General features: G+C 40.4%; 1 protein-coding gene across 1 annotated transcript; it reads right to left on the bottom strand.

Moving 5' to 3' along the window:
• Positions 1-12,219: 12,219 nt before the first annotated feature.
• On the bottom strand, positions 12,220-13,422 carry LOC124775590 (ankyrin repeat domain-containing protein 65-like). The gene has a single exon (XM_047250421.1). It carries the CDS (start codon positions 13,420-13,422, stop codon positions 12,220-12,222), a length of 1,203 nt encoding a protein of 400 aa, XP_047106377.1.
• Between the last annotated feature and the right edge of the window lie 267 nt (positions 13,423-13,689).

The raw sequence follows: 13,689 nt of genomic DNA, 5'->3' as shown, positions 1-13,689 counted from the left end.
GCTATTTGTTATCTCATGCAACTGTGAGAAGCGGCCTTTGTGTAGCTACAATTGTGATCCAGGTTAATACTTATTTGGTATCTAGTGCAGCCCAGCCAAAAATTTCAGTGCATTTCTGCAGGAATCTTCCACTAACCTCTGTACCACATGTCATGATAGTTGTCAAAATTTGATGTTTTCGTCTCACTACATGTACAACCATCTCAATACAATAAAAGACAATACTCGTAATAAGTGGCAACATTCAATTAATAGTGTGCTTGAGCAGCACAAATTTTTTTCCAGTCCTTACCCAGCATTTGGTACTGACAAGTAGAGGGCATCTGAGGATCTTGCAGTATATTTTATATAATCTTCGAATGCGCTCCAAGGATACAAGACGTGAAATTCTGCTCCGTAAGTGACTTACTTGATTATTTAATACATTCACAAACCGAAATGCACAGACATCCAATTTGACAATTGTCCGTCCAGTTGCTACTTTTAGTGTGCTGGTCACATTTTCACTTGCACAATACAATCGACTCCCTCCCATTGCTCTCCTTTCATAGTCCACAATGATTTTATTTTACAGCGTTATGCTTCGTTTATGCTGAACAAGTGTCAGCGCATTCCATTTAACAGGAGACGCAGGTGAATCTGTGACTCGTCATACGACGATTGGACCTTATTACGTGAGAGTATTGGATGCACCGCCCACAATCCACATTAGGGAGCAGAGGGGTTCGAAACACCGTTCACTAATCCAGATTTACCAGTTTAAGAGAACAATTTGGCTTAAACACATTTGTAATGTTGGTCATCGAAAATCCAACTGTATCTCTCATAGTTTCGTTGAATCGGTTAAGTGAACTACCGGGATGCTTTCTTTGGGAATGACATGGCTAAATTCTTTCCACTGGTTGGTCTATTTCGAGTTCGATGTCCATCATCAATAACACTACTGTCTACGAGACGATAAACATTAACCCTGTTTCCTTTTCCTTTCCGCGTTAACTGAATTTTTACTATTAGTGACTTACGCTCAACACCGTGTACTTTCACAGCTGTGTAACGCAATTTGAGCGACCCGAGACTTTAACGCATTTGTTTTTTGCAAAACTGTTACCGCGTTTCACTCAGGATGTGTGCGAAGTACGTGTAACGTAGTTATGTTACAACTCTTTAAATATTAGTCTGTTTATCATTTGAAGTGATTATTATTCTATTTTTTACGGGGTTGTAACATTCGTTACCTAAGGTCACAAAATCAGAGGCGATGTAATTGGAAATTACTCTGGGAAGTAAAATCAAACAACACTTTGCAGAGTTAGTATGGAATGGTGATGTAAGTACGCGAAGACCCCAAACGAAAAAGACAACGGTGGTCCTTTTCTTGTGTAACTATTGTATGTGTATTATACTGAAAGAATCGTCTAGAACCATTGAGAATATATACTCAGTCGCATATTCTCTGGTATACTGAGAAGGATTGATTCAATACTTTCTCTTCCGAAGCCTGTTATTAAGGATAACGTTGAAAATGAATTTCTAGTAAGTGCTCTTCGATATGTGTAACATCTTTGTACAAAGGAACAGTGTAACATATATCGTCGGGAGCACATACAACAATTAGCACTATGCAGCATATTTTTGATTCTACTTTACCTCAAAAGGTAAACGTGACCTGTTTTTCACTAGCCTACTTGCTCGGAAAGGCGTCTGTCCTCTGCAATAATTCCAAAAATCTATCTGCCCTATAATTCATTCAAAAGAAGATAATGTGAAGCAACATAAACGCGTAGTGTTCGAATAAGGAAATTACTGACACAGAAAATGGTTTTATTTTCGTTTATATTAGAATGATTTTTGTATCAGGTATTTGATAAATACGTTTTGGTCCAATACGCGTAGGTAACTGAAATATTTGGAAAGTCTTATTAATGCAAAAAAGTCTTGGCTATACATTAATGAAAATGTGATGATGCCGATTGCAGACATGCATAAGACATTGATTTCCTTTGACTGTAGAGCAAGGAAAAACGTAATTCTGGTGAGAAACGAATGTACTTAAAAGTACCCCGCCGAAAGCGGTTTACCACGATTGAACCCATGTTTCTTTCGAAAAGGCATGGGACGCTCACAGTTTCGTAGCAGACCACGACTGCTTGAGTGGTATCACAGTGACACTGCTACTGCTGCTGACATGTCCCACTCACGCTCGATCATTTACTGCTTCTGAATACATAGTTTCGTGATCTTTAATTACATGTCTTCCTGTCTGCGTACATTCTTGTGTTTTCTGAATCTTTTAAAAAATGACAGTTGCTTTCCATAGGAGTTAAAAGCTATGAAACAAATTTTTGTCCACTCATTCCAATGAAAAAATCTCTTAATTATGGTTCCCACTGCCGTTGTAGTGTTCGTTTCTGTGCAACAAATAGTCACTTTGTTTGCCAGAAGTCAGATAAACGTATAATATTAAGTGACCTTTCTAGTAAAAATATCTCAATGAATATACCACGTGTTACTCGGAACATACGAGTATTGTGTTGGTAACAGTAGGACAATGAATTTATAACTTTCTTGACGCGAGTACGATATCGTAATTTCCATGTCACGCCATTAAAGATTTAAATTTTGCTATGGATCCGGCGTGGATGTATTATTATATGTATCATACACTGGTCTCATCGACACAATGGACGAATTGAAAAAAAAATCTGTAACTGTCTTCATGTAATTGTGTAGTTATTAATATACGACATGTTCTGTAGGGATATTTAGTATGGACAAAGGAATTAATTTATTGCAACTCCTAAGAACGCAGCCAGTGTTAAAATAAATTAATTCATCATTCAATCCGTGAGGTAGATAAAGAGCAAAGAGGTTCTGATGTGGCTTCTAATCTAAGTGGGCATGATTTTGGTCAGTGTCAGAAAATCATAATTTGATGTGATAAATCGATAGCAAGCAGTAAAGGAAACAAAAGAAAAATTTGGAGTAGGTATTAAAATCCATCGAGAAGGTTCGCCAATGACTTTGTAATTCTGTCAGAAACAGCAAAGGACTTGGAAGAGCAGTTGAACGGAATGGACAGTGTCTTGAAAGGAGGATATAAGATGAACATCAACAAAAGCAAAACGAGGATAATGGAATGTAGTCGAATTAAGTCGGGTGATGCTGAGAGAATTAGATTAGGAAATGAGACACTTAAAGTAGTAAATGAGTTTTGCTATTTGGGGAGCAACATAACTGATGATGGTCGAAGTAGAGAGGATATAAAATGTAGACTGGCAATGGCAAGGAAAGCGTTTCTCAAGAAGAGGAATTTGTTAACATCGAGTATAGATTTAAGTGTCAGGAAGTCGTTTCTGAAAGTATTTGTATGGAGTGTAGCCATGTATGGAAGTGAAACGTGAACGATAAATAGTTTGGACAAGAAGAGAATAGGAGCTTTCTAAATGTGGTGCAACAGAAGAATGCTGAATCTTAGATGGGTAGATCACATAACTAATGAGGTGGTATTGAAAAGAATTGGGGAGAAGAGGAGTTTGTGGCATAACTTGACTAGAAGAAGGCATCGGTTGGTAGGACATGTACTGAGGCATCAAGGGATCACAGATTTAGCATTGGAGGGCAGCGTGGAGGGTAAAAATCGTAGAGGGAGACCAAGAGATGAATACACTAAGCAGATTCAGAAGGATGTAGGTTGCAGTAGGTACTGGGAGATGAAGAAGCTTGCCCAGGATAGAGAAGCATGGAGAGTTGCCAGTCTCAGGACTGAAGACCACAACAACAAGAAATCGATAGCTGCAAATGAAATGGTGAAAAAGTGTTCAGAGTTATTGCATGGTGATTGAAAAAGTAAGAACATCTATCTTATGCTTGGAGTCAGTGGTAGGAGTATTAGTTTAGAGCAAGATCGTTTTACGCAATTTGGACGCAATCTATTAAAATAAAAGATGACAAAAATTATTTTAAAGTTCACAGTAACTTTGTGAGAGAAAATTCTATACCTCAATTAACGTGTTTTTTTTTTCTGACCGATTCGGAGCAGATGAATGAGAAACGGAAATCGAGAGAAAAGGAAAAGTAATGTAGCACCGCTACTAATAGTGGAGGGTCTGGTAGGGTAGGAGAATGCAGCCTAATGACATAAATAACCTTACCATATCAGCCAAAACGAACGGATGAACATAGCGGAACGAATCTATTAATTTGTAGTGGACATCATTAAATAGAAGGAAGCATCACATAATTCGTTTAGTGCGTTCAAAAAGAACGACGTTTTTGGGGTTGACTTCCCTCTGACGACGAGCGTAATACAGAACCAGAACAAAGGCATGGTGGTAGAATGATGGGAAAAGAAATGGGTCACATCCTTACATCCTTTGTATAGGAACTACCCCAGCATACGCCGTATGCCAACGTATCACATCCACGAAGGCAAGATTACGCTACTTACGGTTTGCACCCAGGATTTTAAGCAAATAGTCTTTCCGCCGTCCTAGAAAACTCTAAAATAAACATATAAATAGATAGAATGAGACACGAAGAATTAGGCCTGTGTAGAGCAACCCAAAAGTCAGAAACACGTAACATAATCAGAAAAGATGTGATCTTTCAAAATATAAAACGCAGCATGTAACATAAATAAGTTAAGATATGTTTATATGTGGTACTTTCATATGTAAGCACATCAGTTTTTTGGTTTCTTTTTCTCTGTGTCAAACAGTTTTCCCATAAACAAGTCGCAAACTTCATGATCAAACGTTTTGTGCCTGTTCGTAACTGCACCACACAATGGACTATGCTCGTCAGTACTGGTTAATGATTTTGGTTTCACTCGTCTACACATCAACACCTGACATTCTTCCCATAGGACGATTAGCACTAACAGCTTCGTCGCCGTACGTACTTGGAGGTAGGCCTATTAAACAGCCTAAAAACATACGACTTGTAATAGCTATAATCATTTCTCTCCTAATGACGTAATGTTGTTCAGCACTCTCCTCAGTCACCAACATAAATATCTGCACTTACACTCGTCAAGTGCTCTAACTAAAAACAAGTCACAGAGTCTTACTTATTTCAAACTTGTTTCGACAGATTATGGGCTGTATCTGTCTCTTTCCGTACTCTTCATTACAGAGTAATCTCCATCAAAACAAAAATGGATGGAAAGTAACACATAATTACAGGAAGTTTTCAAGGAGCAAGAGTTAAAACTCGTAAGCCATAGGGAATACGATGGCTAGAGTACGAAAAAAGGACAACAGAGGTAGGATGCTAAGAGGCCGATGACGGAAGATCGTATCCCGAGACAATAGAGGGTAGTGAAGAGGAACACAGAGCTAAGCGGAGATTAAAACTGTGGAGGTGAACCACGACGAATTTGGATATAACCGTGGGCTGCAGGAAGAGCAAAACGTGTTCCTGACCACCACCATTTATTCATTTATTGTCTTTTCTGCTTTTGTGGGGTCTGGACTACATGGTGTACGCTAAATAATGTTTTTGACACCTCATCTTCCCATATCACTAACTAGATTCTTCTGTCATTTAGTCCACTCAGCATTCCTCAGTATCCTGCTTTAATAGCAGAGAGAGTTTTCTGTCATGAGATTGGATAAACATATGACTCTGTATCACCATCATTTGCGTCAGTGTAATTGTCTCCAACCTAGGAAATATCTTAAGAAGATATTTAGCATCTTCATATCATTTTTTGTTAGTAAACACACTGGATTCATCTTCAAAGACGTGAAAACATGTAGTGCTATATTTAGAGAGTCAGCACAGCTACACAGATGATTTTATTTATTTCACATACAGGCTTGTGTTGTGTAACTTCTTCAAAATGCGGAGTGACGCAGATAACCAGGTCAGTGTAAAACAAGTAAGACAAGGAAACATTTTAACATCGATAATTATTCAAACTACATCATATGACACAGATCTCCAACAAAAGAGATTGCATAGGATTGGAACATTGAGGAACAGCAAAGTAAGCAACGGAAGACGTGTCGTATTAAGCCGACACAGCAAACAGAACGGAGAATTAAATCTGTACAACTGATTGCAATTTTCACTTTCTTTCGTTCTTGTACTGTGCCCTTTATTGCTAAATTTATTAACCTTGCACGTTGAACAAGATGTTCGCAAGCCACAGATTAGATATGTTTTATACATGACCGGATATGTTTCATACATGACCAGACCTTAAAAAAAGGAATTAACAAGAAACTAATTAGTATTCTAATAGATTAATTTGTTGCAGCTTAAAAGGTGAAAATAGTCAGCATAGAAAAATATGATAATTTTGAATAATATGGCATTTGTAATGTGCCGGTCGATGTCAGCAAAATAAAATATATTCTTCCTTTTCTTTCAGGCGTGTTATTTTCTGCTCTGTAAGAATTTGTCTCGTCATCTGATACAGAAGGAGCTTCACGGTCATGCTAGTGACTACTCCCACTATAGATAGCGCTGCAAATCAGTGAAATGAAGTTCTTCATATTGTTATTATAACCACACATTTTACGCACAATGCCTACTGCAACTACGAATTCTGTTTGTACTGTATGCATGAAAACTAATGCTGGATAAACAAGCCTATATCAATTCCTTTGTTGTTAAGTACGAACTGTTACGTAAAGTATCTTCTTAGCGTTTATATCATTCTGTAGGTTTCATCTGATATTTTATATCATTCCATAGGTTCCATATGTTATTAGTACAGTCTTAAACGGATTTCCCTAAATATAAGAAGGTTGTATGTCGTTGTTTACGCTGTACTTCACATGTGTAAAAATTGCGTGAAGTGTGAACACGCTGGCTTCTGATACAAACTGCATATACACACTGATGTTTACACACGTAGTACAAAAGAGGAGATAAGTTACAAACTAGAGCACAAATCATTCTTCAGTAATTATCGTAGTCCATATAACTCTATGCGTATCTCTTTAGCCACGTTGGTTTCACAGTAATTTCGGAGAAGTAAGAGGAGGTAAGCAATTATAAAGCGTATCTATGAACATGTGTATGTATACACAGACACAACTACAGCAGTGCGAGTGCGTGTGAGTTTGTGATTTGCTTTGTTAAGGATTATCACCCCATTCCAGTCATTGTTGAGAAACCAACGTTCACTATAATGCGAAATCTTAAACTACATTACTGGAACGAGATCGAAAATATAGTTGGTTGGTTGAAACCTCAATACTGCACATGAGAAAGAAGAAAGTTCTTCAGCGGTGTATGGAGCCATACTACTGTTGCAGTTGTGTACCGATAAAGGAAAAAGGTAAAAGGAAAGAGAAGAACAAAACAAGTAGACACGAGATAAAGTATAGCTTTAATTACTTCGTCGTTCACATTTTGTTTTAATGTTACATATTTACTTACTAAAACTGATATTCATCTCTTATTTATTTATCTTTACCCACCGAAATATAAGCATTCTAGAGAGAACCAGAATTGCAAAGAACAAGTTCCTGTTATGTTGTAAAGACGGTCTTCCACTGTTAACACTGTTTTTGCCAATTACATACTACTTACTTTCGTTGCTATTAATTTACAGGTGACATTTATATGGTGACGTAGTTAATGCTAATAATTCAATCATAAAACGACTATAACATTTTCACTTATTTTATAGTATCCACAATATATTTCGTGATTTGTCTCAAAGTAACTAAAGAATGTGTAACCATGAATGCGAATCGTTTTACTTCTAAAGAAAGCATTGGTTTTAATAACTAGGGTTTAACCTGGAGGGTCATTTCTTCTGTTTCTTGTATATATAGCTGCTTTTGGCATTCGCCTCTACTGGACATTTGTTGGCCCAAGATTTTGAGTTTTATTGTATTTCTGTAACGACGTGGCCTTTTCGTGAGCAGTAACCTAAAACGAACTTACAAGAAAAGTCGTTTGTGGCATATCTTTGACAACAAGGTTTCTCTATTCTGACTTAAGAGTAAATGGGTCATGATATCGGGATTTATCTAATGAGATTTGAAAATGTGCCTACCAGTCACACCAGGCTCCCAAAATACAGTACCAACAGTTCTTTTCAGTTTGGCTTCTGTATATTTCTTGAATACCATTAAGATCTCTATCTTCCTAGCTGTCGCTCAAGTTTACATGGACAAGCTACCTACTTAGTTGCTAATGACTTCATGCAAAATATTATAAGACACGAAAAAACTCACTTTGACCTATGTTTCATAACTTTTATTTCGTATGACCTAAGTTGCAAAGTTCACTTTCTCCATTACATTGACTTAGTGCATAAGAAATATGTTGCGTGAAATGCAACAAGAGTGAAATTTCGTTAATAGTTGCTTCTTCTAGTGAAATAAACACTATGTTTCACCAAAAACCCATTGTTAAGTCAATGAAAATGATGAAATAATACAGGGTGATTCAAAAAGAATACCACAACTTTAAAAATGTGTATTTAATGAAAGAAACATAATATAACCTTCTGTTATACATCATTACAAAGAGTATTTAAAAACGTTCTTTTTCACTCAAAAACAAGTTCAGAGATGTTCAATATGGCCCGCTCCAGACACGAGCAATATCAACCCGATACTCCAACTCGTTCCACACTCTCTGTAGCATATCAGGCGTAACAGTTTGGATAGCTGCTGTTATTTCTCGTTTAAAATCATCAATGGTGGCTGGGAGAGGTGGCCGAAACGCCATATCCTTAACATACCCCCATAAGAAAAAGTCGCAGGGGGTAAGATCAGGGCTTCTTGGAGGCCAGTGATGAAGTGCTCTGTCACGGGCTGCCTGGCGGCCGATCCATCGACTCGGGTAGTTGACGTTCAGGTAGTTACGGACAGATAAGTGCCAATGTGGTGGCGCTCCATCCTGCTGAAATATGAATTGTTGTGCTTCTTGTTCGAGCTGAGGGAACAGCCAATTCTCTAACATCTCCAGATACTGTAGTCCAGTTACAGTAGCACCTTCGAAGAAAAACGGACCAAAAACTTTATTGGCTGAAATGGCGAACAAATGTACAACTAAATGAAACTTTATAGCTCCCCTAATTCGCCGACAGATAGTGCTTAGCTCTGCCTTTTGTTGTTGCAGAGTTTTAAATTCCTAAAGTTGTGGTATTCTTTTTGAATCACCCTGTATGTTTCAGTTCATTCACAACAATCTTTTCTTGTAAACCTTCCAGTCTCCCATGGAGCAAAATTCGGATGCTGGTTGCCTTGAAACTTTGCAAATACGTTTCGCATCCAAACTACACTCTGATAACTTCAGCTTTTGTAATCCTGTCTTCCTCATAGCAAACATATGTACATATTCCAGGCCGCTGATGATGCCTTGCAGAAAATAAAGGCGAAACGTGTATGGCACTAAAATTGTGTTTCATTCAGTTACTGTCAGACGGTCCATAAGTAAAACTTATCAGTATACCGTAATAATACACTTTGATACTTAACGATCGGTGCGGAACATCTGGCTCGTTGAAGATTCTTTTAATATTTCCATGAATACATGAAAGTTATTTCTCGATCAAACAATCTAAATCTATTTATGGAAGAGGTTCCACCAAATTAAATTTTTTAGGTCATTTTGTAGATTTTAGTTTAAAGTTACACGGACTCCTTGGGACCACACGAATTTAATTCTTGGTATATTGATAGCTACTGAAAACGCATTAATGAAACTGAATATCAAGACTATATCTTCTATTCAGTAACGTAATGAATGTAGAAATATAATAATTGCATTGGTAGTTAGATAAATCCCTTTGCCAAAACTGTTTTCTGTGTAGTAGGGGGAGGTTTATAATTGATTCAGCTGAGCAGGATAATAATCCTCTGAATCTCCTTTGTTTTGTGGATAAAGCTATTTTAGTTATTCATCTAATAAAGAACAATTGTAAGAAATGCGACGTATTGATGGAGCAGTGTTAGAGCAAGACTGAAAATAAACTACAACAAGACCAAAGACGGAAAAAAACCATATGTTAACAAAAAGCAAACAGTTGTAGAATTCAAGTACAGGGGCCAAATAAAAACATTCACTGGACTGAAAGAAATAAACGGGAAAGAGTAGGTTTTGTTTCATCTTTTAAACCGAATATTATAGTTAAGCATGAATAGTCAGTGAGCCCAATACATCAACGGACGGTGCCAGTTGTAACCTATGGCAGTGAAATATCCACAAACTGTCTGAAGTTTGACAGTCATGACAACATACAAGATGGCACAGGATGAATTGTACTGTACTGTATTTACCGAAGACAGAGGACAATACCAGCTGGATACAAATGAGGACTGACTCTGATCTGACTGTACTGAAGCAATAACATGACAAGTCACCTTAAATGATTCGTTGGAACCTATGAAAAACCAAAATCAGGATTTGAAAACCATTGTTCCTGAATATATCTAATCTCTCAGTAAACTACCATCTTAGCCAGTTAATGAAAGATGAATGGGTCGACACGGAAAAGAAGGAAGTTGACTGTGTATAGTGTAATGTGAAATTAAATTGGATGTGGATAATTAAACTACCAGACAGTAAGCTCCAATCATTTACTGAACTCCGCATGACGAGAAACTACCTACATGATGATAGGATGCAAAACGAGCGAAAGGATAAATTACGTTAAAAATACAGGCATGCCATACTGAGATATGTAAAGCAGTAGATTTTGTGTATATGGGACCCTGGAAAGGTCCTTGATCTAGCAGCGAACGAAAACTTCTGATAATTTTTGTGAGTTTGTCACGTATGTGTGGTCAGTGCATATACTTCCGATATTAAGCTATCTTTCAGGTTCTGATGAAGTTCGTCAGCCTGAGCTCGTGGTATCTCTTTCTTTCGTCACTGCTTGCCTGAAATTCTGCGTCCTTACATTTGAAGTTCCCTTCACCTGAACCTGACAAATATCGAACTGCTTCCCACTCATAACAATTTTTTTTCATGTGGGTCAGTTTTCAGAAAACTTCTGTTGAATTTTTGTTCTGTTCATCCTGATACAGTTTTAATTGCAGCTAATACGTTTTAAAATGCTTCCTCTTTTATTGTTATGATTTTCATCAAGCTCCACAATTTTACTCTCTAACAGATTTTAAATTCTCAGATTTTTCGTCAAACTTTTTATTTAGTTTACCTATCTCAGTGCAACAGTTTATCTACAAGTTCCTTATCGATTTACTCTCTAAGACAAAAAAAGAAGCACTACGAAGAAATTATCCGAATGGGACAGATGTCGGTGTATGTGATTTACATGTACAGACAAACAAATAGTTACGTTTTTAGAAAAATTGAATGATTAATTCAAGAGAAAGAGCTTGACAGATTGTGCAATCAGTAATGCATTGTTCCACCACTGGGTCTAATGCAATCAGCTACGGTTTGGAATTCATTTCTGTAGTTTTGGTTCTACTTCTTAGAGATATGTTGCCAAATTCTGTCCAATTGGCCCGTTATATGGCCAAAATCCCACTTTTGTTAGCGGACCCCGCCCACAATGCTCCAAACGTTCTCAGGTGGGGAGAGAGCCAACGAACTTGTGGTCAAGGTAGTGTTTGGCATGCACTAAGACAAGCAGTAGACACTCTCGACGCCTGTGGTTGGGCGTTATCGTACTGAAATTTAAGCCCAGGATGGCTTGTGAAGAAAGGAAATAAAACGGGATGTACAATATCGTCGATATACCGCTGTGCTGTAAGGGTGCTGCGGTTGACAAGCCATCCTGGGCTTAAATTTCAGTAAGAAAATTGCCGACCACAGACGCCGAGAGTTTCTAATGCTTTCCTTGTGCTTTCCAAGCCCTACCTTGGCCATCAAGGTGGCTGGATGTCTTCACAATTGAGAATTTGGAGCATTATGGTAAGGGTCCTACACCAGATCCAGATTTTGACGACCTTATGCGCCAACTGGTCAGAATATGGCACAATGTCCCTCATGAGGACATCCAAAAATTGTATCAAATTCTGACCCTTATAACTGCTTGCATAAGAACCAGTACTGGACCAAGACGTTATTTACATGCTCAGTTTCGGAAACTGTTACTCTTGAGTAAAGCATTCAGTTATCCTGAAACGGTAATATTTGTTTGTCTGCCTGTCTACATCACATCTACCGATTGCTGTCGCATTCGATAATTTTTTATTGCATTTATTAACTGATTTCGAGACTGCACTAAGTGAAATGTCTCTATGGCTGTGATCACGTAGTGTAGAGTGCCAAGCGTTTTCACTCCCAAGAAGCTTCGCATATCGCATCTACAAGGACTTCTGGACGCGGGATGGCCACAACAGGTACTGCTTTTCGCACGGGGCGGTTGTGTGCGAGGTCCAGAAGGGCGCTGATGAGCCCGTTGTGGCCGAGCAGCCTGGCCACCTGTGCGGCGGTCCTGCCGGCGGCGTCGGCGGCGTCGGTCCTGGCACCGGCGGCAACGAGCGCGGCCACGGCGTCGGCGCAGCCCCTGGCAGCGGCGCGCAGCAGCGGCGTGTCGCCCTCGGCGTCGCGCGCCTCCACGTCGGCGCCCGCGGCCAGCAGCACGCGCGCCACCCCCAGGTTTCCAGCGCGCACCGCGTAGTGCAGCGGCGTCGAGCCGCTCGAGTCGGCCGCGTCCACGTCTGCGCCGGCCTCCACCAGCGCCTCCGCCGCCCCCGGGCAGCCCGCGGCCGCCACGGCGTGCAGCGGGGTGTCGCCGTTGGCGTCGCGGGCGTTGGGGTCGACGCCGGCTGCCAGCAGCGTCCTCACTGCCGTGCCGCCGCCCCTGATGGCCACACTGTGCATGTCGCTCCACGTACCACCCCAGCCAGACGTGTACTTCAATGCGAGGCGCACCCCCTCAACATTTCCACTTTCAGCTGACAAGAGGAGCTGCATCTTGACCATGCAGCGAGACACGCCCCCGTCGTACATAACGTTCAGGATAGTCGTGTGGCCAGCTTGGGAGGCGAGGTGCACCGCGGTGTTTCCTTCTGAGTCCTGGCTCTCTGGGTCGCTGCCGGCATCCAGCAGCAGCCGGAGGGCGTGGACGCTGCCACCAGCGGCGGCGGCGTGGAGGGCCGTGCGGCCGCGGCCGTCTCTCACCTCGCAGTCGGCGCCCGCTTCCAGCAGCAGCCGTACCACCGCGTCGCGCCTGTTGGCTGCGGCCACGTGCAGCGGCGTCGACCCACAGCTGTCCAGAACCGCCGACGCCAGCTTCGCGTCCACCGACAACGCCAGCCTCAGCAGCTGTAGGTGGCCCTTACTGCAGACCTCGCGCATCAGCGAGGCTGCGGCCTCTCCGACGGACAGCCTTCTCCTTGTGACACTGAGGTCCTTTGGAGACATGCCACCTTGCAGCATTTTCTCCAGCCATTCCCAGGAGCCAGTCTCTTCTGCGAAGCGTACCGGAGTCCATCTGAATACCTCCTCTACTGTCCACTTCTTGGATGTCATCATACCGACTACACTGTCCTGGAACAATGATATTATTTATGATATGGCAAGAACCCCACGACTGCTTCGATTTATAAAGATGTGAAAAACGAAAAGAAAGTAAATGCAGGAAGAGTTTTATCTAGTCGACCGTCATTTTCGACAACAACTAGTTTCAGATTATATCCTCAGACAGAAATATACGTTGAAATAGCACCATTAGAGCCGTTTAGTAACCGAAACACTTGGACTGTTGGCTTGATCTGCAGTTGACGCAACAAGTCACTTGCG

Source organism: Schistocerca piceifrons, chromosome 2 (assembly GCF_021461385.2).
Source record: "Schistocerca piceifrons isolate TAMUIC-IGC-003096 chromosome 2, iqSchPice1.1, whole genome shotgun sequence".
Lineage (NCBI taxonomy): Eukaryota > Metazoa > Arthropoda > Insecta > Orthoptera > Acrididae > Schistocerca > Schistocerca piceifrons.
Note: the sequence above shows the minus strand (reverse complement) of the source record. Positions and strands in the feature narration are given on the sequence as shown.